The sequence below is a fragment of the Plectropomus leopardus genome, chromosome 8 (assembly GCF_026936395.1).
Source record: "Plectropomus leopardus strain MGB_pleo_1.0 chromosome 8, ASM2693639v1, whole genome shotgun sequence".
Taxonomy (NCBI): Eukaryota; Metazoa; Chordata; class Actinopteri; order Perciformes; family Serranidae; genus Plectropomus; species Plectropomus leopardus.
In genome coordinates, this window is record NC_142183.1 from 10,672,506 (window position 1) to 10,696,826 (window position 24,321).

The 24,321-nt window shown below is 40.1% G+C and overlaps 1 protein-coding gene across 2 annotated transcripts in view; it reads left to right on the forward strand.

Annotated features, from left to right (window-relative positions):
* The window catches only part of slit3 (slit homolog 3 (Drosophila)), a 334,139-nt gene that overhangs the window by 231,610 nt on the left and 78,208 nt on the right, over positions 1–24,321 (forward strand). For both annotated transcript variants that reach the window (XM_042492991.2, XM_088080859.1), the window contains 8 exons: positions 649–720; positions 5,724–5,887; positions 8,015–8,159; positions 11,655–11,726; positions 13,778–13,849; positions 16,093–16,164; positions 19,724–19,867; positions 21,057–21,220. In XM_042492991.2, the coding sequence (XP_042348925.1) occupies positions 649–720; positions 5,724–5,887; positions 8,015–8,159; positions 11,655–11,726; positions 13,778–13,849; positions 16,093–16,164; positions 19,724–19,867; positions 21,057–21,220 (905 nt within the window). The remainder of the gene's footprint in view (positions 1–648; positions 721–5,723; positions 5,888–8,014; positions 8,160–11,654; positions 11,727–13,777; positions 13,850–16,092; positions 16,165–19,723; positions 19,868–21,056; positions 21,221–24,321) is intronic.

Consider the following 24,321-nt stretch of genomic DNA (forward strand, 5'->3'; position numbering starts at 1 on the left):
ACACGACGTATTATTGGAGGATACCTCTAGAGTGCATACGCAGCGTGACAATTTTTGTCGACGTGCACAGCTGACACGCCAAACCGGCAGCCATAATGCGTATGTGCAGTTAACAGCAAATATATCTTCGGCCTGATGCCTACCTTCCACTTTCCTCTAGGATGAACATTTTCAGCTCTGTCAGCACTGTAAGGTGCCGGCTTAGCCACCGACATGTTGAGAACTGTGTCCTGAATCAGACTCTGAATCATTGATACGCTCTGAGAGTCACATACAGCTCCTTTGAAAAACATGTTTTGATGTAGTGGAATATGTTTTCCATCTTTTGCTATTCTATCAGGCACCTCGGGACCCCTGAGAATTCATTTTGTGACCCTTCTCAGGGAAACCACCGCTATAAACAAAAGTTCTTATAATCTTAAGTTACTGAAGTATGACTCTAAAACAAAAATCCCCAAACTTGGAGATTTTGAAAGTCAGGAAAAAGGTGACAAGGACTTGAACCTGCGTTTTGGATACAATTTAATTTCACTTGCGTCAGAGTTTAAGCCGCCAAACCAAAACGTGGCACCAGGGTCTTATTTTTCTAACAATGTGTTTTTCTCTTTTCTCCCACTTCTTCCGCTCTCTCTCTGTTTCTCCATCCAGCACCCTCAACAACAACAACATCACCCTCATCCCCCTGTCCAGCTTCAACCACATGCCTAAGCTGCGGACACTGTGAGTATAACAAACAATCACACACACTCACACACACAGAGAGAGACTACAACATACACTACAGATGCTCACACACACACACACACACACACATGCACTCTGTGGTTGTTCGTTAACACAAACTCATGCGCAAAGATGTATTAGTGCCCACTTTCATGCAAACTGAGAAAGTGCAGACACACACTGCACACACACACAAAGTTAATCACTTTTATCCACACACACCACAAACACACACTCAGCATGGCAGCGGAGTCTGTGTGTGATCATCTAATCATGTCATAATAAGAGACCAACTCTTCTATTGTTTCATGACTGTGAATAATCATGTGGCCATTACACACACACACTCACATAAACACACATAAAGGACACACACAGATGGATGCAGTGACAAATACCAAACACATACACACAGACACACACTTGAGTAATAGTAACCTCATTAATACCACAAGAGAAGCTTGTTTAGACTCCAAAGTTCAATCTGCTTTGATTCATTAAGAGAAACCTTCAATACTGATGTTACTGATGTGAGCGCGCACACACACACACACACACACACACACACACACACACACACACACACACACTGAGCTGCAATCCAACATGAACCCAGACAAAATCATCCTCTCTGATTGAGTAGGAGAGAGGATTTGATTTGTCTTTTTTTCTGTATTTAGTTGTGTGAAAGAGATCTGTCAGTTGCCAAGGCGATGGCACGACATCTCAAGGGAGCCTACCCATAATCCTGTGGGACTGTCTGAGAGAGCAGACCATTGGTTGCATTCCTGCTGGCCACACTGAGGTTGAATTATGCCAAACCAGCATGCACAGAGTGGGATTTCCTCCCCCAAATCACCATTTTTAAGAGGCACTTGTGTGGTCACTCGACCCTACTTAACATTCAGAAACGGGGATTTCTAAGAGAACAATCGCAGAAGTCCATTTATCTTTTATGACCATTTTTTCTGTTCAACTCTTGAACGGCAGCATCTCTCAACAGCCAATCACGTGGCGGAGTTTGTGTATTTCCTGCATACTGCTTCAAGTGGCAGCAGGGCTTGAAATCAGCCTTTTAAAATTGGATTCAGGCAGCAACCAGCAGACTGAGTACAGAGTTACCAATATCCAATATCTTTTAATCAGAAGCCCTCGTCTGCTTCTGTTTTCTGTCAAAACTGAGCGACTGCCACCTCTGATTTCCTCGTTCGTCCTCTTCCTTTTTTCTCTCCTCCTTGCTGTGTGCATTGCATTTTATGTTTTACTTTCTCCTTTTTCTTCCACACAGTCTCTCTTCTCTTTTCAACCTCCCCTATATATCATGAATTCTCAGTTTTCTCCACTTTCCTCTCCCTGTCATTCCTGTCTCGTGTCATTTGTCCCTTTGTGTCCTCTTCCACCATCAGCTACTTTTGTTGCTTTTCCTCTCTCCCTTCCAAATTCTTCACCTGTTTTTCTGTTTCCTCCTTTCCTCCTCCTCCTCCTGTTCTTTCCACTCCTCTTTTTTGTCCCCTTCTTTCCTATCACAACTACTTCTCAGTCCGTCCTCCTCCTTTGTCCCCTGTGCCTGTTCTTCATCCTCCCCCTTCTCTTTGCTGCCTCCTCTGTATTAAATTTTGCACCCTTTCTATTTTGCTGCCTTCAGATCTCAGTATTGAATTTACTGCTTTTATAAAAACGACTCATTCAATCAGATGTTTAGAGATGTCCCTGATTTGATTAGTGCTGAAGTTTGAGAATTGTATGTTTGTGTGGAAACTTCTTTCTAAATGAAATGGTTTCCCTCCCCTACCACCCATATATGTGATTTCCTCATACAACTGCTTTTACATATGTACACTTTTTTTTTATTTTTCTCTCTCTATATCCAGTTATCTATCTCTCTGTCGCCTCCCAGTTAAATTCAAAAGGCTTTATTGGCAGGATATTTAACATATGTTGCCAAAGCAACAATTACAATTAAAATACAGTGAATGAAATTATTAACAGATATCATGAAAAACAATATTAGTAATATAGGTAATTAAAGTAGTAAATATATAGTACATATACTGTATGTGCATTCATACATATTTCATATTTACACAAATTATTTAAACAAATTCATCAAATCAACTGTAACAAAACAAAACAAAAAAACCCATGGAGGAGAATAAACAGAGTAAATCAAAAGGCTGAGTGTGAGCTCAGGGGAGATGAACTCCAGCTGTTGTGTGTTTCTCTGTCAGTTTCTTGTTGTCGTCGTCTTTTCTCTCTCTTTTTCTGCTGTATACATCCATCCTATTAACAGTCATGCTATCACCTCATGGTGTCTCTCGTTGAGAAACTTAAACCAATGAGGAGATTAGAAGTCCCACAGCTCCTGTGAGTGTGTGTTAGTGTGATTCACTGTTCTGAAGATGTGCACGGTAACCCTCTGGAGTAAGTACAAAGAATAAACACACACAGAGAGACACATACCAAACACACACATTCACAGAAACACCATGCACAATACCCTTAGTCACCCTATCACTAACTAACAGCTACACTCAAATACAGTCCACACAAACACACGCACACACACACACACACACACACACATGCACGCACACAAACACAGCACTTTCTCCGCACCCCCTGCCTCCTCCCATTCTCCCCTGTGTTTTAATCCTACTTGTCAGTAATTAAGGCTGAGCCGGGGGTGGGCCGGGACGTGGCTATCTCCATGCGGGGGTTTGACTATAAACTGGATTTATAATGGGAGAGCGGTATTAAAACCCACTGCCCCCGCTGCTAGCATCAATGAGCCCATCTCTGTTCCATAACAGGATTTGTCCTCTGCTTTATTACAAAGGGAGGCCTGTCTTCTGAAAGGCTAGATATCCCGGCTGGCATATAATACGCTGACAAGACATTCTGCTGTTCATCCGCCCTCCCTCTCCTCATCTCTCTCTCTCTCTCTCTGTCCGTCTTTTTTAAGGTGTCAGATCCAGCCAGTGCAGCCCGTAGAGAGTCTCAGCTCAGTGAAACATCACCTGATGTGTCTGTATTGAGTTATACCATTTAATTAATGCTACAGGTGAATTTTGAAAAGGCCATTAGTGGGATGCTAGTTGAGGTATTAATTGGCAATTGGAATTCTAATCAGCATCTGATGAGTCCTCGATGTCGCCTGATGAGAGAATCGTCGTTTACATTTAATCTACTCGCACTGTCACATGTGCAAAGTGTAGCATAATGCATTAAAGGTCCCATATTATGCTCATTTTCAGACTTTCTACCAGAATATATTTACATGATGTTGAAAAAACACAATTTGAAAGCAACTGTTGTTTTAAGCTGCCCTCCCAAAAAAGCCCAGTTTCCTCTGATTGGTCAGCATTTCCACATCTTCCATCATCTGCACTCCCTGTGTCTCTGCACCATCATTGCAGCCGGGGAATGATTATAGCAGCACTGTGGTGGCAGTTTCTAGCTATTAGAGTATAGTTTTGACATCATGTTTAAGGTCACAGTTTCTGAATACTGCGTGCATTACTCAGTAGATGGAGTGTTTTGATACTTGCATAGTATTTATAAAGCACCTATACAGGTGTTATAATTTTAAAAAGACATGCAAATCTGATTTTTTACAACATTGGACCTTTGGATCGCTAAAGGATTGGCTAGGAAAAAAAGATATTCTCAGTTATACTAAGCAGTAGGTGTGAAACAAAGCCATGCAGATACTTTTTGTCCTGGTAGTGAAATATTCTGAGATTTGTGCCTTTACCTCATTACAATGCAGGTAAATGGACTTTTGTTTTTGCCACTCAGTACATTTAAAAACTCCAGCTGTACCCAGAGGAAAGGAACATTTAAAATAGGAGCTCTTCTTTGTCCAGTCTACTCCTCCTAGACATAACTGAGCTCAATACTACACCAATGTGAGATTTTGACTATTTTCTCATACTTCTTAAATATAGCTCCTGAGAAACAGCCTTCCTCTTGTCTCAGCTGGAAAACAGTGCTGAGGAGAGGGATGTGCAACCCCAGATTTTTCAAATGCATTGGCCACCACAACTTATATTTCATACACCACTGTGAAAAGGGAGTAGAAGAAGAAAACTCAGAGATAATGTCTGAAAACATGAGCATATAAAACCAAAACTGAGCGCATGACTAGATACCACCAAAGGCATTTTGTAATTTTGGTAAACTGACCTATAAAAAATTCTTATCCGAGGGTCCAGAGGCCCGGGGATCTCAGACACATCTCGTGTAATCACAACTCCTCCTGTCACTCTGAGCTAGCCACTATGAAATCAATACACAATGACCAAAAACTATAATACTCCAAAGAAATAAAAAGATCTTTCTCATTTAGATTTTTTTTCACTCTCTCTCTCTTCATTTTAATTTTCTCTTTTTTACTTTAATTCTTTGTGTCTATTCTCTTCACATCTCAAACTCCAGTTTCTCTTTTCTATCTCTTTTCCCACCTTTGTCTCTGTCTTTTTGTCCGTTTCTCTGTCTGTTTATTTCTGTCTTTCTGACTAGACTGTGATTTAGCTGTATGTGTCCTCCCTCTAAAGGGAGTCATATTGTCACAGACCTTGGGGAAATGAGAGTTGAGGATATTACTCTTTGTGCTTGTGTGAGTGCCTGTTTGTGTGTGTGTGTGTGTGTGTGTGTGTGTGTGTGTGTCTGTGCGTATGTGTGCGCGCGCGCGCGCGTGTGTGTGTGTGTGTGTGTGTGTGTTTCACCTAAGCGACAGCCTCATGATTCTGGCCACGAAGTAAGCTGCGTGAAAATAAGAACCTATTTGAATGCCGACTCAAATACATTTGCTCGTACTGAGCTGATGTGCTCAGTTTGACTCCACTTTGATTTTTTTGAGAGACCTTTGCCTCTAGAAAGTGAACATTTAAGATAATTAAGAGTTTATTGTGTTATTTTTTCTTTATTTGTATATTTTATTTAGAACTAAACAACCTTTACAAGCAATTTCCTAAAAACTCCTTCTCCATCTCTCTCAGGCGTCTGCACTCCAACAATCTCCACTGTGACTGTCACCTGTCGTGGCTCTCTGATTGGCTCAGAGCCAGGCGAGGCTTGGCTCCCTTCACCCAGTGCATGGCCCCCGCCCACATGAGGGGCCTCAATGTCCCAGATGTGCAGAAGAAGGATTTTGTCTGCAATGGTGAGCTTGCATCAACACACATACACACGATATTTAAATGTAATATCTCAGAGCTGAAGGACACACTGAAGTAGTTTTCTAGTGCTTATTGTGGCATGCACTGCGCTGATTATCACAGAAAGTGATGATGTGACTCTTTAGTCAAGGTGGTTTTAAAAAAGGCATGCTTTTAGTTTCACCCACTACTTATTTTAAATTGGCTCTGGAACAAAACCCATGAAAGTATTTTTGAAAAAAAGCAACCAATTTTTCGCTCCATTTCCAACCTGTTCTTATTCCCATGTGGTCAAATACTACTACTTGGTGTCTGATTATGATACACACGACACCCTTTACATTGTCTGTATGAGACACACAGCTGTCACCTGGATGAAATACGTAACATGGTTAACATTAAATGGTCGCGATTAGATTTAGGCAACAAATCTACTTGTTTAGGTATAGAAAATAGAAAGAGCATGGCTGTGGTTATGCAAATATGTAACATGATGTTAGTACATGGCATTTGCCCGCCCCAAACAGCTTCCTGACTTTCTTTCTCTTAATACAGTTGTGCTGAGCTTTAAATATTGTTGTGGATGGGTTTACATTAAGGATGGGCATTAATTTAGCTTCTGTATCCAAGTATTTGAGCCAGTACCATAAAAGAAAGTGCAGTTTGAAATTAATTTGATGAACAAGCTGGCTTCATGATTAACATGAGAAAAATTAGCAAACTTTCTACTGGTGTCGTTATTAAAGTTAGAAGCAGCACTGTTAACATGAGCTAACACAGGAGCAGTCACTGATATAAAACACAGAGCCATTTACTAAACTCAGACCAACACGAAAACACCTTATTTCACTGAGCTCCTTGTGGCTAAACCTGTCATTAAGTGTTAGATAACATTAGCCATTTCATGCTAACGGTTAGCCTGGTAATTGTTTGTACGGTGAGGAGCTCACACTCCTGCAGCAGTGACTTCATGACGAACAGAGAGACAGGGACGGCGGGGCAATGAGGCGCTGAGGGAAGAAATACACTTAAATACGCTTAATTAAGAGTGCCTTGTGTGACAAAATGTCGGTGTTTGTCAATCTGGGAAAGAGACCAGACTGCAGATGAAGCTGCATCAAACTGACACGAACTATAACACACAATTGAGCCTCTAAAGTAGCGTTGGACCTCTGTATGTCATATTTTTAGGAGAGTGGATTCAAGTGGAACTTCCCAAATGATATTAAGTAGTGTTGACAATCGAGACACTTTGACATAGAGGTCGACAGAGAATGTAATAAACACAAAAGCTATTATTACAGGCAGCATTGTTATCATGCGCAGACAGCTCAGCACTGAGTTTATAGCACTGAAAGAATTACAACATGTAGAGCACGTAATCAGCTAAAAGGCCAGTATAAGAGCAGTAGTGTTATCAGCTGCTGATAGTATAGGCAGTGTTTATAGGCCTCTGATTCAGCTCCCTCTTCTAATAGACTGTCAGGCTGTGCTGTCTTTATTAGCCTTTAGCCTCATCTTCTCTGCCTACATGCTCCGTAGCGGACCTCTTCTTGCTTTTCTGCATTCCTGTAACTGTAGGTGCCTTTCTCTTGGTCTTTCTTTACTTTATCCCTCCCTTTCTTCTCCTCCTTTACTATTTAATGCTCCTGTCTCTCTCTTAATGTTCATATCCCTCTATTCTCATGCTCATATCCAGCCATGTGTTTCTTTACATTCTGAGGCCAGGTGATATTTACTACTGATATTCAGTTTAAATTGCAAATTGTTCCCATTTCATACCAAAAACGGCATGTTTTCCCCAAAGAAGTATGTTATGGCAGGATGCAAATGCTTCTAAAACAATACAAAGATCAGCACCGGACTCTTAAACTCCCCCCTTAAGCTGACACTAATCTTACTGAGAGGGTACAATTCACAAAAACATCATAAAGAATTAAATAAAACAGAAGCTAAAATTTGATTGCAGAATTTATAGTAGCAATATCGAAGTAAATGCAGCCGCAGGCACGGAGGGAGCTCCTATTTCTCTTCCTCGTATTTGGCAGTAGACCAACGAAAGCAATCTCACATTCAGACAAATTAAAGCCAATCTCTGCTTGATGTTTACATCTGTATATTGCCGTCTACAGGTCCAGCACAGACAGAGTCGAGGACTTGTGTTCCTCAGGTAGCTGTGTGTCCGCCCAGCTGCAGCTGTAACAACAACATAGTGGACTGTCGTCGTAAAGGCCTCACCGAAATACCAGCAAACCTCCCTGAGGGCATCGTGGAGATGTAAGACTGCTTTATTTTACTTAAATGCCACATGTGACATGCATAATATCTATTGACTTGTTCACACAGAGACCATTTTCATATCATTGATGTTTTCTGTAAGTGTCTGTGCTTCGTAATATTCCAGCCGTCTTTTCGCACATGAATTTTTGCACACTGTGTCAGTATTTTTTGCATATTTGCCTTTTAAAAACTGAATTCTGTTCACATACCGATGAAGGACCCATGTTCAGATTCTCTGCTTTTTACATTATTTGCTTTTGCGCAACAAAATTATTAGCGGTTTCCCTTTTTCTCCTTTTATCCATTTAAAGCGGTATGTTTTACACTTATACTGGCTTTATTCAAATGTTTGTGTGTAGAGATGTGATTCTAGTCGCCTGAGCGAGACATATATCAGATATGTATCGTATGTAGGCTCACAGATGAAAGTGACACAGCTCTGATTTAGAAAAAAATTGGATTCCTGTGTACACATTTCCCTGAAAAAATCAGATTGGATTTGGGCCACATTTGCATGTAATGCAGACGTAGCCTCAGTTTCACTGTGATCTTTAGATGCTTTGATTCACCATGAACTACTAGACCTTACATCTAACCCAATCCGTGGCACACTGCGAGTTTTGCAGTGCCATCTTGTTTTAAATTACAAAACTCTTTCCTTTACACACTCATATACTTGGCCTCCTCGTCTTTCTCCCTGCTCCTTTCTTCCTCTTACACACATATTTAAACACACTCACACTCCCCACAGTGGGACGTGTTTGATATCCGTATTGATCGCTGTACCCTGTTTGTTTGTACAGAGGACAGCTGGTTGATTGCTCTCTGAGTAAGGGAGCAATTCTCCCCCGCAAAGCTATGCCAATACCTCCCCAGCATAAGTAATAGAATCAAACTCACATACACACCAACCCACACTCATTCATATATATGTATATATATATATATACATATATATACATGCAGACACACCAGTTCTGTATTTAAAGTACGTACTTGGTGACAAAAAAAAAATGTTCACATACACACATTCTAAGAGGGTCAAACACACGCACGCGTATAATGATTTAGCCACCAAACATATCTGATTAAATCTCTTGGACACACACACACACACACACACACACACACACACACACACACAAACACTCAGAATTAGCATTTGATCCATTTTAATAAGTGTTGTTGCTGCAGCCAGGAACAATAGAATTTAATAGGATGATGTATTGTCAGTCCTTCGATGGGGACAAAGTCATCTTTCTACATGCTGGGGGCAAGTATCAATGCCAAATGTGTGTGTGTGTGTGTGTATATATATACAGCATGCAATTGTGCACATCCAAGAGTGTGTGTTAATCTGTCTCTCCAAGTCAAATACATTCATAAAGCAATTTAATAAAGCAGGTTTGTCTTAAGGCGTTTAGCTTCATTAGAACATCAAAAGAGTGTGTGTGTGTGTGTGCGTCAGTGTGTGTGTGTGCATCCTCAGCATGCTCACCTGCCAAACCCATCTCCTGTCTGAGTTGCCGTTTAATCGCCGCCTCACCTTATAGATTTTTTATATTGCCTCTTAAAACGTCTTTCCTTTAATACATCCTTTGATATTGAGCCTTTAAGTGTCTTTGATTCAACCTTGTTTAAAGCCCCCAGATATAATTCGTTACTTGTTGTGTGTGCAGATTGTCTCCGTCAATATCTCTCCATCCTTGATTTATTTTGACCCCTCAGTAGAAATAAGGTGGTGCTGTTTGCCAGGGGCGTGAGGTAAGGGAATTTAAAAAGGGACATGAGCCAAGAAACAGCCACCTGTAAGTGTTGTGTTGCTCTCAAAGCCAGGACCACGTAAGCGTTTCATTTAAAAAAAAAAAAAAAATAGAAACAGCTACAGAGCAGTAAAGCACAACTTGGTGCAATAAATTCACCCAAATTGTGTTCAGATGTGATCAAAAGTTGGCTTTGAGTCCATGCCATGAAATATATTGATCATATCTAGCTGTAAAGTGGTTAAGACACAGTGATACAAGGCGTAGATAGATAGATATGAGGGAAGAAGATTTAAAGGAAAAGAGAGGGATGGAGAGTGGAGGTCAGGAGTGGGACAGGGTGGGGTCTGAAGAGGAGGAGGAGAAGAAGGGTGGATTATTTCCCATTTATCATTCTGACAGCTGACCCTGTGGCTGGCCTTGGGACCTCACCGCATCCTCCTCTTCTCCTCTCGATTTTTCCTCTCCTCTCTCCTGTCTTCAACGCTTTTCCACTCCTCCCATTTCTCCATTGTCCTATTTTCCCACTTCCCTTGTCTGATTTCTCTTTTCACATTTTGTCCTCCCTTTTTTTCCTTTAATTTTTTGTAATTTTGTGCTACACGACTATGCCTTTATATTCTCCTTTTCTCCTCCTTTCCTTTCCTTTCCTTTCCTTTCCTTTCCTTTCCTTTCCTTTCCTTTCCTTTCTCTTTCTCTTTTTTCCTGCTGTCTTTCCCTTTTCTTTCCTTCCTCCTTTCTGCTTCCTCCCTTCTTTTCTTTGCAACAGTAACATGAAGAATGCATGAGCTTCATGTATGGATGTGTTGCCCGGACTATGAGCAGAGCAGAAACTAAACTACAGTCCATTTCCTCAAACGAGGGCCTTGTGTCTCATTCTGATGGCTCCCCACATGGTAATAGATAGAATACAGCCGGTATGGTGTAATGAGTCTGCAATCTTCCAGAGAAAGAGATGCAATAAATTCCCTTTGGCCCTTAGCCTGAAAAAGTTGAGGAATCTAATGTGTTCATAACAGTCTGACTGCATCTAAAGAAGAGAGCGCTCTGGCTTCATCAAAGGAATATCTGAAATATTCAAAGTGACTGGGAAATGAAAATTGTTACTCTACTTCTGCCAGTTACAGCAAAACCAGTTGTCCCGTGTGCAAATTGTGCACTAAAACCTGTATTTCACTGTGGCTGAGTGACAGCATGTTTGATATAGCCAGTTAGTTGTCTTTGGACACATTTACGTACATCACTGCACCTCATGAACACTTTGGCCAGAGTCTAACTGAGCAATTGTGGTCCGCAGTTCAGGTTTTGGTTGCTGATTCTCATATTGGTCCCATATAAGGTCATTACTGCTGAGCTGGAAAATTCAACTCAACATTTTCACACAGTTTGACCTTGACCGTCCCTCCTGCAGAATTAAGCAACCTGCAGAAATATTATGTAGATGTTGATTGGTACAGCCGCCTTTTGAACTCTGTGTGCACTTGTGCTCGGCTGAAGTTGCGAGGTAAACAGGACTTCATGATAACCAATGATTTCTCTGTCCTTGGTGAAATTAAATATTGAAAGGAAAGAAAATTAACTTGTGGAGTTGAATCTGTGTTTGAATTTTCTCATTGTATGTTTTAGGGATAATGTGCTCGTCTAATTAATTCCAAGTGATTGTTCAAGATCATCCAACTCCCTCTTTTTCTCATACCCCCTCCGTTCTCTCTCTTTCTCTATCTTTCAGACGTTTGGAGCAAAACTTGATTAAAAGTGTCCCAGCAGGAGCCTTTTCTTCCTACAAGAAGCTCAAGAGGATGTAAGTCTGTCTGGATTAAACAGCGCACACACTCTCAAACACACGTACCAAAATGTCTGTGGATGGACACAAGTTGGTGAGCATATGGACCTGCAATGATATGCATTTTAAAGACTCATCTCACATTAACCCTAACAAGTATTTAAACCTTTCAACCCTGAGTAAATAAGTGCAGTGTATATCTGAAATACTGAAAAATCGCAATGAGCTACTTGCTAATGTTCCACACATTGCAAGAAATGTATAGATTTAGAACTTTTTTTTTAAAAAAAAAGCTAGGAAAAAAATGCCTAGTAAAAAGAATGGAAAATAAGCCAGGGAAAACACTTAGTTATAGTTATCATAATAACATTTTTTAAATTATGTTACAGAATTATATAGTTTTAAAGCGCTTTTCGCCAAGTCTAGTTTGCCTTGTTTGCTTTTTTTTTTTAACTTATTTTCAGGTACTTTTCTTGTATTTTGTACTAATTTCTTGCTAATTTTGGGGTCATTTCTACTTTATTGTTCATTGCCTTCTTCTGAAATTTTTGAAAGAAATCAAGCCAATTTGCTCGTGTTTCCGGGGTTAAGTCTTTAGCGGCAGTCTTCTTTTACTAGCACCAAACATGGATGCATTTTTTATCTAATCATTTATTTTACCTGGATTTAACTAGGTACAACGTGCAACAATGAGTATAGTTTCATGTGTGTTCACTCTTAAATATGTGGAAAAAAAATAAAGCAGACCCAGTATAGAACCTTGGGGCACTCCAAGATAGTTATCCATCATAAACTGAGCCCATTAACTTTCACACATTTAGGCCAGAACAAAAGAACACGTCACACATTTCAAAACGGGTACATTAGAGAGGGACAAATCCCACACACAGGCTGACTTGCGAAAGAAGTGAATTCTTTGCAATGTTGCAGTAACTAGATCTTTGTCAGGAAAGGCAGATGATGAAAGTCTAGTTACTGAAACATAGGTCTATTTCTTTTGCAAGACAGTTTGTGGGAGATTATCTTCAAGTTGTTTCCTTCATATTCAGTCCAACCTAAAACAATATTAAACCAGCCCACTGCTTTGTCAGACGGTCGTATGTTAATCAACCTAAGTGTAAGTAAGAACATGTTTTACTATGTCAGATGCTTTAAACAAGTCAATAAATAAGGCTGCATGGCCCTGATTCTTGTCTAGGGCTTCAGTAATGTTCCCCAGAGCAGCAATACTAGTTTGTTCTCTCAATTAAAAGGAGTAGTCAATATTACATTAGTACAAAAAAAGGCTGACCTCAGTGGCTTTGGATTACTGTTGCTGATACGTCGAAGAATTGAAATGATTAAATCTGCTGTGATTTTAACAAAATGTGGATCTAAACTGTCTGGATTTTATCATTTTCTTGTCTATATTTAACATTAAGAATTTACCTCAGTAGGTTTTAATCTAGGATTTTTTTAATAGATGCATAATTAGCCACTGACGTCTGTAACACTATAGACTGTGAGCAATAGTGAAAAAGAAGGTGGTATGTCTAATCTGAAATCAAAAACAGTATGCAAGCACGCACACACACATACACACAGACATAAAACTCACTGGTGAAAAATGTCCTTATCATGCAAATGGAAGAAAATGCCAGACTTGCAGACTTGTGCAAGGTTGTAAGGATATCCACCCACCCGCGTGCACACACACACACACACACACACACACACACACACACACAGACAGAGTGTTAACCTCCGTCATAGTGTTAAATAATATATCTTACAATGGTGGAAGTGACTGACATGAACTGCACTTAACATGCCTCTGCTTCCAGTGTCTTTCTCCTGTCGCTCCTCCACCCCCCCCCCGTCTCTCTCTCTCTCCCTCCCTCTCCCTCTCCCTCTCTCTCATTTACTTACACACTCAGCCCTTCTTATGTCCCCTTGCCTTGACCTCTGCTGATGTATTCTCTCATGATCATTTGTCAGACAGTTCTAGGACATTCACACAGAATGAACTCCATTACTGTGTATTACAGTAACGCACTTATCTTCTCTCTTTCTTTCTTTCTCTCCCCCAGTGACTTGAGTAAAAACCAGATTTCTGACATCGCTGCCGATGCCTTCAGTGGCCTCCGCTCGCTCACCTCACTGTAAGTATGACACACGTACATGCAAACACACACAGGCATGTGTACATATCCGGACAGGAAAGTAATTGCATTTCCAGACATTTAGCAAATAAAAATGTTGTCGCTGTTGATGTTGACAACCGGACCACAGCGCTGCAGAGGGTGCATATGTGCTGTATGTGTGTCTTTGTATTTGCTTGTGTGTGTGTGGAATTGCCTGTAATCAGTCAGTGCATGTGTCTGTGTGTGTGTGTGTGTGTGTGTTTACGTGTATGTGTGTGTCTGAGGGTGAATGTGATAAGAACATGAAGGACAGTTTAATTTGAATCAATCTGGAGCATGAAAATGAGACAGACAGACAAGAAGGGGTAGACAAGGTGAACTCTGCTGGGTGTTAAAACTGAACACACACACACACACACACACACACAGTCGAGTCAGTTGAATAGGAATGTCACTGAAAGGCAGGACTTTTGCAGTGGAGGCCAGCTGAGGCGTGATGTAGCAAAGTATAAAAATTGCTCAAGTGAATTAAATGGTTACAGCTGCATTTGGAAGCACATCTCAGAAATGATTTCAGTTTTTGACGATCAAATGAGATAAATGGTCCTGCAGCGTTCTTAGTGAAAAAGCTTTAGTGCTGAATGACTGTGCATGTCTTTTATAATCTGACAAAAAAGTTAAAAATTACACTGGAAGCAGACAACTTTGTGTCTCTGATTTTAAAACTCCTTCAATTCCCTAAAATAGTTGTTGCAACTCGGAGAGCCTGATGGCTTTTTCATTCTAAACAGATAAATCCAGGGTCTTCTCCGCCTTCAGGAGAGCTGAATATTAGTGAGATTTTATTGAAGATGTGTTGGTAAAAAAACTACAACACAGTAATAATGAGGGAAACCTTGGTTTGAAGGCTGACTCCATCTGTGTTTTTTCAGCATGTTTCAATTGGAAACTCCCACTCAGCAGTTAGCAAAAAGCAGTGACACAGATTACGGCACTGATGCCCTCTTCTCCCTCATGCCCACCGCACACATACTTCTCTAAATGTATGACTGAGTGTAACTGTACGAGGGAGGATGGTGCTATTTTTTTTAACCAAGTAAAGACACGCTGTGATTCAGCATAACATAATACTGCATTTAACAAATAGTTATTTACACTATTCTTGTTTTTTAATACATTTATAGCGTATCACCAGTTAAATGGCAGTTGGCACACTCCCAGTTTGCAAAACCAGGCAGGAGTACTGGGGCACAGAAGCTAAACACATGTAATGCTGTTGATAACATGTTAGTACAACATAAGATCCATACTCCTGTCTGTTTCTCCAAACTGGGAGTGTAAGATCGATAACACACAATTCCTAAGAGGTTTGGCTCAGTCATACAGAGGCCCATTAGGCAGGCTGGGGGGGTTTATATGTAGCTACAACATTGTGCAAAAACATACATCAAGTCTTCTGGGAAAAATATTTTGAAGAGCATAAGAAAATAGCATTTTGATGGTAAAACACACATAATTTAACTGAAATTTTAATTTTTGAATCTGAACATATACACACTACCAGGAAGCTACAGAAAAATAAATAAATAATTTAACTGCCCTTTAAGGTGTCATTTTTATTGTTATTGTATATCTTCACATTTGACAGATTTGTTTTCCTGTGGTTAATATTCCATTATATTAGCTGAAAAATGCATCGTCACAAAGCTGAAAAAAAAAACCAACCCAAACGTCGTTTCTGGTTCATTTTTGGAGTCACAGGGTTTCCATAGGACTGTGACTAAAGCAATATTTTTTTTCTTGATAGACAAATGGTTTTATATCATCATATAATTTTGCTTTCTAATGACAATATTTGCTTTGATGGCATACTTATTCTACAAAATCAATCCCACCACACCAAACTGAACTAAAATGCTCAGCTAGCATAAGTACTATATGGATATGAAAGCATAATACTGTCAATTACACTAATTATGATTCAGGGTTAAAGTTGTCATAGAGGCTATTGCAGCAATTAAAAGATAAAAAATTAAAGTTTTCCCCAAATGCACTTTAAAGGGTTTAAATACCAAACTGTACTTGTGGATGCAGAGCAGTGCCCCTCTCAAGTGGCGGATTAGAGCAGAAATAATGTCCACAAAACAACAAAGTATTTACTGTGCTTCACAGCCTGCTTCAGACCACATAAGTCTCATCTTGTAAGGACAGCCTTGTAAACACGGTGCTCTAAATGATGTTGTTTTGACTGTCCTGTGCAGGGTGTTGTACGGCAACAAGATCACAGAGCTGCCCAAGGGATTGTTTGATGGACTGGTTTCCTTGCAGCTACTGTAAGTACTGTCTTTGTGGTCTGTTGTTATGTGTGTACCTGTGTGTGTGTGTGTGTGTGTGTGTGTGTGTGTGTGTGTGTGTGTGTGGTTCCCTCCAGAAAACAATGAAATACATAATTCAGTAAACAAAAGACACTCAAATATGAGATGAATTACCCTGCAAACACTGTTTCGCCGTGGATTTGTAGTGTTAAAGCACATCTCCTACTGAAAGCCTTCATTGCAGGTGATTTATCCGCAAGGAACATACCTTTTTGTGTGGCAACATGACAATGCAGAAAAAAATCAGTCAGTGTTGTGAATATTTGAAAAGCCAGTATATAAAACTAACATCCTCATTACAAATCAGAAGTTAAGTATCAGACGTTGCTTCGAGTGTCCCTTAAGGCTGATTTGCAGTTACACAAGTGGCCTATGCAGCTGTAAGCAATTATACTCGTGCAAAGGTATGCCCATGTCAATCTGCAATTACACCTCCAAAACACTAGATGGCGGTGGGGTTTCTATGCTACTGTGTTCTACACCTAATATCACATAAAATACAGCCTAATATGAACAACATTAAACAAAAGTACAAAATTTGGCTCTGTTATAACTCACAAGGTTCACAGACAAAGCAAATATCTTTAGCTAGACACGTTTCCCCCACAAATACTGCATGCTAATGTTTTTATCATTAGCCTGTGACATTTTTTGTTGCAGAAATTAGCCTACTCATATGAAGCCAAAAACAACAGCAGCATTTAACAGAGGTAATGTTACAAATTTCGCTCCATTATAAATCACAAGGTTGACAGACTAAAAAATTATCTTTCGCTATACCTATTTAACCAACAAATAGTGCATGCTAGCTTTAGTAGCATAATCATTTACATTTTAAATTGCAAAACTAGCTTAGCGAGTTTTCCTCTTCTTAAATGAAGCTGGGAACAAAAAGCACATTTACAAAGGTAATGCTACAAAATTTGGTTTCATTATAACTCACAAGGTTCACCATCAAAACAGTTGTCTTATATGTTCTCCTGAAAAATACAACATGTTAATGTTATTAGCATAAGTTTAGGATCATTTCCATTGCATAAATTAGCTGAGGGGACAATGGAGTTTTCCTCTATGTGAAACCGGGAACAACAGCAACACTTATCAATGGTTTTGCTACAGAATTTATATCCTTTACAATGCACAATATTCACAAACAAAACAATTTTTTAATGCCAGGCACATTTTCCCCACGAATACTTAATGCTAACATGTTAACTTTGCTGCTATGTTGGCTCCAGTTGGGGAATAATAATGGTAAGTAGGTCTGGCTGTTTTTGTTTTTAGTGTTGTATTTAATTTTTCTGATTAAGATGATTTGGTGGTTTGGCATTAGAGAATCATATCCAAAAAACATTACTTTTGTACCATGATCACAGCAAAGGGCAGTTTTATATACCATCAATATCAATATGCAATGTGAAGGTAATTTTATGAGGAGGAGCAAATCTTGGTTATCATCACTATTTCACAGTGGCAGCTAAAGTTGAATCCCCTCCTCCTCCATCGCCCTCCATCTGTCCTGCATCATGTGTGTGAATACAGAAAAGTCTTTATTAAATGAAGCACAGGTATATAAAATGTGATCTCACCATGGTTCTTCTAAATATTTATGGGGACAACTATTTATGGTGATTATTTCTCATGGGCACAGGTTCAAACTGCAGCATGCAGTAAAAATTTCAGACTCCTGTAACGGCTACATTGGTACTGTATGTGGCATATGGTGCTCGCGAATGCCGCAGTCCACTGCAGAAACAGCTAATGTTCTGGGCTTTTCCATCGTAAAGTGAAGTGAAGCAAAGAGAATGAGGATGAGTGAATCTAACCCACAAACACCTTTTACGGGCTTTAGGTGGATCATTGGGATGCATGGTGCATAGTCAGACACAGAGAGAAGGAAGAAGGGGAGAGAGGGGGAAGAATGGATAGATAAAATAATGGATGTATGGATAGGAGAGATAAATGAAAAAAGACATGGACATAAAAAAGAAGACAGATATGGAAAAACATATAAAACTAAAAAGAAAACTACAGAGAGAGATGAAATGTGTGCGAATAAGGTGACATCATTAACATTCAGTGATTGGAAAAGCATTTCCCTCACGCCTTGTCATGATGATGTTAAACACTAAAACACCAGTTGCTTTGTATTTGTGCATACACGCAAGTGTGTTCCCTTAATAGGATAATTCAAGACTGCTTCTGTGCATTTGTGACGGCTTCAATCGATGAATAAATAACGTGCTGAGTGTCTAGTTAATATTCATGTCTTGCCACATCATTGGTCAATCCTACAAAGACACTGCCTGCGAGTGTTGGCGCTCGCTCAGCAGGCGTTCGGTGAGAATATGTCTTTTAATATTTCGCCACTGTCAGAGCTCCAAAACATCGGTCAGATTGTCAGGAGTTCCAAAATGCTGTTCCCGTGTAATGTAATAATTATAAATTATATATCAGCTTTCACTGCTGAATCAAGCAGCACGTCAACCTTCCATGACAAAGATGTGTTTATTGCTTTGTATAGCTACCGGTCTGCTGTTTATATTGTCTGCGCTGCTTTGTTTTACTGGTGCAGTTTCAAGTAATTAGTTCCCCCTGTGAGCTGCCTAATGAGGCGTGGATATGTCGCAGAGCAGTGTGTGTGTGAGTGTATGTATAAGCGGGTTCTGCCAGTATAGGCGCTCGTTAGGATGACTTGAGATGATTAAGCTGAGCTGCTGTACCAAGAACGGATTTAGTCACCTGTCTGACAAAGAAAGAAAGAGAGTGGAGAGTAGTGAAAAGAGTGTTTGTGTGATAAAAGAGCAAAATGATCGAGGAAAAGACAGACAAGAAGTGGGAGAAAGAAAAGAAGTACAAGCAAAAAGCTGTCAACTTGGCTATATTTGCTAATGAAGTGCAGGTATGAAAAAGAGAGATGGAGGAAAGGGTGGAGGTGCAAACCTTTCCTGTCATTTTCCTAATCCCTCTATCACATTTCTCATTTCCCTTTCTCTCTCTCCCGCCAGCCTCTTTCACTTAATTGTATATCTGTGTCACTCAGAATTAAATTTTTGCCTGCCCCTACACCGTCTCACTCCATTATTTCCTCCATCCCATCTCCATTATTTTACCTCCTCTCTTTCTCTTTTCCTTTCCCCCCCTCGCCATCTGTCTCCCCCATCAAAACAAGATATAACACTCCCACCCAACAGTAGATTTTCCCCTCCTGCTCAAGAAGGGAAAGTGAAAATATATAAAACCGCAATTTTCAGATTTATGTGTCACAGCCAGAAAAAATATAATCATGACTGTGTGGAAAGGGTATGGGGAGGGACAGGGAGGAGAAATAAGGAGGAGGAGAAGAGGACAGAGGAGGAAAGTAGTGGTTTTGCTGTAGAGATGCATCTGAGAAAAATAAATTATCTCATTATCTGCATGTGCGCTTATCTTTTGTTTGTGTTGTGCACAGAGATAATAAAGCTAGGTAGTAAAACAAATACAGATAAATAACAAATGGGTCTTGTTTGTGTTTCAGGCTGCTGAATGCCAACAAAATTAACTGTTTGAGAGTCAACACCTTCCAAGACCTGCAGAACCTCAACCTGCTGTCGCTGTACGACAACAAGCTGCAAACCATCAGCAAAGGACTGTTCGCCCCTCTGCGCTCCATCAAGACTCTGTGAGTAGATTCAGGTTTTTCACAAACTCTCAAGTCAGAGACAATTAATCAGCAACTATTCTGAAAAGTGATGTATTGTTTTACTCGTTCTTCATTCACATTTTTTTCATTCCTCTGTCACATGTGAAAGAAAATTGAATATCTGAAGGTTTTGGTCTGTTAGGTGGACAACCAAGCAAATTGAAGACATCACTGTTTTTATACATTTCTTAGACCAAACCATTAACTCAATATAATGAATATGTCATGAAAATAATTGTTAGTTGGTTTGTTTAAACTGATGTTTAAATGTTAGAATCAAGACAGAAGGAGGAGAGAGACAAACTTACTCACATTGGGACAAGACATGTAACACTGGGATGTTTTGAACACAAACATCTTCCTTTCTTCTGTTTCAGCCAGTAGACAGCAGTGCATCTCATACAGATGCTATAGGGTGCCTTGTGCATCAGTATCAGATACCAAGGGACAAGGTGATATTTGATGATCTTGGAATGATAAGTGGTTAAAAAAACCTTGCTTTGTGTATGCTAGAGAATTTTCATGAAGGAAACACACAAGCAGTTTCAGCCTGGTCTCACTCCCAGGGTTTCAAAAAACACCACTTGGTCAGATATGGATGTACAGTGCATCCTTTAGCATCCATATGAAACACACTGGGCTTTCAGACAACTCCAGTCTGACCCATTTGTGTCATTATTAGATGTTCAGAGCGACAGATGTAGTGGGAGGGAGGTGGATGTGGAGGTGGATGTGGATGTGTCCAACAAGCACAGGACTTTGACCCTGGAGACCTGTGTTTGTATTCTGTGTTAAAATTAAAATCGGCGTTTTTGTTGTTTTCACAACAATCGTTAGTTGTGTGAGTCGTTAGTCACTTGTTAATCATGTGAGTCAACTGACTGCAGCTAACCAACACCATGTTTTTTTCCTAACCCCAACCAAGTAATTTTATTGCCTAAACCTAACCACGGATCCCTTGAGTTAAGACAATGCAAATGGCTGCACCTGACGTTGCTTCTGCCCCTGCATCAAACTATGACAAGTAACGAAGAGATAAAATTGGCAGTTTAGAGCAACGAATGTAAAAGTATCGCTGTGTTTTATTTTGCATCAGTCAGCAACTGTAGTAACTGTGCGCTACTCTTCTTTTCCTGTCCTCTTACAAACACATCTTCCTCTCTCGCAGTCATCTGGCCCAGAATCCCTTTATGTGTGACTGTCACCTGAAGTGGTTGGCAGACTACCTGTTTGACAACCCAATTGAGACCAGTGGAGCGCGCTGCAGTCACCCCAGAAGGCTGGCTAACAAGCGCATCAGCCAGGTTAAAGGCAAGAAGTTCAGGTGCACAGGTAGGAAATGAGTTCACACAAACACACTTAAACACACACACAAACATGCAGGGAGTCTCCTCTGAGGCTAATATAGACTCATTCTGCAGGTAAAAGGTAAAATGTCAAGATTCACAGGTAAAACATTATAAAAACGACATTTTAAAACACACATGTTGGTTTATCTTTGCAATTAGAAACTGATGACGGTTTACTGAACACACATTCACATATACAGTCTGTATGTCTCTCTGTGGTTGTATTTTATTACTGTTATTTCCTTTGATACGAGCCATGGGTCTCACTAATTACAACACAGAACAATTCAGTACACTGAAGCAGCACAATAACTAACTCAGCAGGGATTGGCCATAGACTGTGATCGCCCACTTGTGTAAGCGTGTGAATCAGTGTGTGTGTGTGTGAGTGTTTATGTTGTTTTCTCTGTCTTAAACATTATGCCTTTTTTAATGGATCACTGGAAACATTCATTTTTAAAATCCCCTTTCAGGTATTTTACAAACTGTTTGAACTGCGTGAGAACAGTCGTAAGCAAAACACTGGTTTAAAAGGCAGTGTAGTCGACCTCTGTCAACTTTATTAGTTCCAACAGTCGCTTTAACCACACTGAATGGGTTTGTCATAAGATGAGATAATCACATAATAGAAATATTAGAGGAGGAAAAATGGTGCATTTAACTCTCTTTAATAAGCAGCAGCAATCCTTTGATTCACTGTGTAGGTGTCCTGTGTTTGTTTTACAATGAGCAACAAAGTGGTTTGTATAACAGCAGGTATTTCATCAGGAAACCACCTTCTGTCACTGATATTTTGTTTTATTTGGAGTGTAAAGAAAAAAATGCAACAGCAGATGTAACATGAAGCACACAAAATATTTGGGGGGAAAATGTTTTTCCAAGCACCAAAACAATAATTTCTTTTAGTCATTTTAGTTACATCGGTGTGCTGTAAAAAGTGTGCCTGTAAGACTAATCAGCTATACTGGTTTTACACAAACATAGAACTGACTCCTTGCCAGAAACACAAAAATAAACTTTCTAATGTGTAACAAAATGAACTGAACCACACTGCTTGATGGAAACAAGGGGTATTAAGTGATATATATCACAAACTGGCTCAGACAGCGTGTCAAGTAGTGAGCCCATGCAAGGTTATACTTAAAACAAACAAGTTATCCAACTGAGTTTAACTCAAAATAACAATACAATGAGTAGATCACCAATATGAGTGATGTATGGATTTGTGTCATCTGTAGGAATAAATAAAGAATAAACACATGGCCCAGCTTTTATATCCTAAGCACCCAGGAGAGCCTAATAAGCTGACAGCCCTCTCCTGTCAGCCAGCTGCCTGTTAAGTTTGGTCACAACAGCCCAAAAGACAGTTGGAGTGGTGTCACATATGTGATTTCCTTCCCTGCTGTCCTCTAAAATGTTTTTTCCCTGCCTAAACTGGGCATGCAATAAATAGCACAACCAATACTATTTAATGGTGAAGGCTTTTATCCAAAGTGCTTTGCAGTTTAGAGAGCACATGCGGTACATTTTTAGCATGGGAGGTCTCAGTGGTGAGTGAGCCTCAAATGTTAGTGCTCTGCCCATGGAGCTAATCGAGATAACGAGATTAGAAATGCTCCCAAAGCTGGTTGTGGCGGTCCTCTTTGCTTCAGCCCTTGCTGTCTGCCGTCCCATGCCTCTCCTTGCATCTCCTCTTCCTCTCTGGACCTGTGTGGACATATTTCGCTGTTTGGTGGGCAGTTCTCTGGTCCCGTCCCCTTCCTGTGTGGATCTGCAGCTGTCTGTTGCCTCTCCTATCCTGTATGGACCCTGACCCCCTTGACTGATTGGTGCAGCTCTCTGTTGCCCCACCTTCCTCCTCCTCCTGTGTGGACCTGCATTCTGATTGGTTCGTGCAGCTGTCTCTTGTGCTTGATCTAACCATGTGGCCCCGCCTACTGTGGCATCACATGGTTCCGTCAAGCGCCAGGGACCGCCCAGCACACACCCACCTGCCTCTCCCAGCCAATCACACGCCTTGGAGCAAAAAATTAAGAGCTCAATACTTTACCTCTGTTTGTTTGCATTTATGTGTAGGGCTTCGGAAACATGGGACTCCAACTGTGGTTGAAATAAGAGGACATAGAGAAATAATCTAACATCAAAAAATTTTAATCAATAACAAATATCAAAAATTCAAGTGTTTCATGACACATATATCCGCCATGAATCCTCCACTGCCAGCATAAATTTGAGCTCATTTTTCTCAACAGACTCTCCCACTTTTCCCATTTCTTGTTTTCCATTGAAAGTACTGACAAGTCTTTCACGTCTCAAATGCTTGTTTTATGTGCAGTCACACCAGATTTTTCTTCTTTCTTCCCTTTCATTTCAGTAAAGAGCAAAGCTAGACATACTTGCTACAGGTTCAATCTGATCCAACTCTGACACATAAAATTGCAAGGTTCTATAACTTAGTGAGAGAGTTAGGAGTGAACTCTCACTTAAGTGATTTTGAAATTTTGTTTATATTCTTGCATTATTGCATAGTAAAATCGCACATGCTGCAAGAGAGAGGGACACTCTTTGTCGGTAGTGAGTGCAGGACAACAGGCTGTACCTATAATACCTATAACAAAGTAATGCGCCAACATTTTCACAACATTATCACAAGCCAGTCATTTGTATATAACTTATGTATTGAGATGCGCTGATGGGAGTAAAGAGGGAAGACATATAAAGAGAGGAAAGTCCACAAACAAACACAGGACTTTCCCCCAGGAGTCTGGCGTTCATGTCCCATGTGAAACCAAGTGACTTTGAGTTATTTAAAGGTACGTTGTCACAATGTTTCTTTTCCTAAACCTTACCGTTGTAAGTTAATATTAAGTACGTAATGTAACGACCCCCATACATGACTCTTCTCCTTGACCTGACCTACGTAACTTTGTGATAAGTACGTAGCACGATGACACCAGTTATGGGGTGCTAATCATTAGATTTCATACAAAGTGATGTATGTGCATAATAGTACAATATTATGAATTGTTGTTTGAGGTTACTGACAGTTAAGCGTTTGGTAAGCTGTATACCTACAATTTTGTG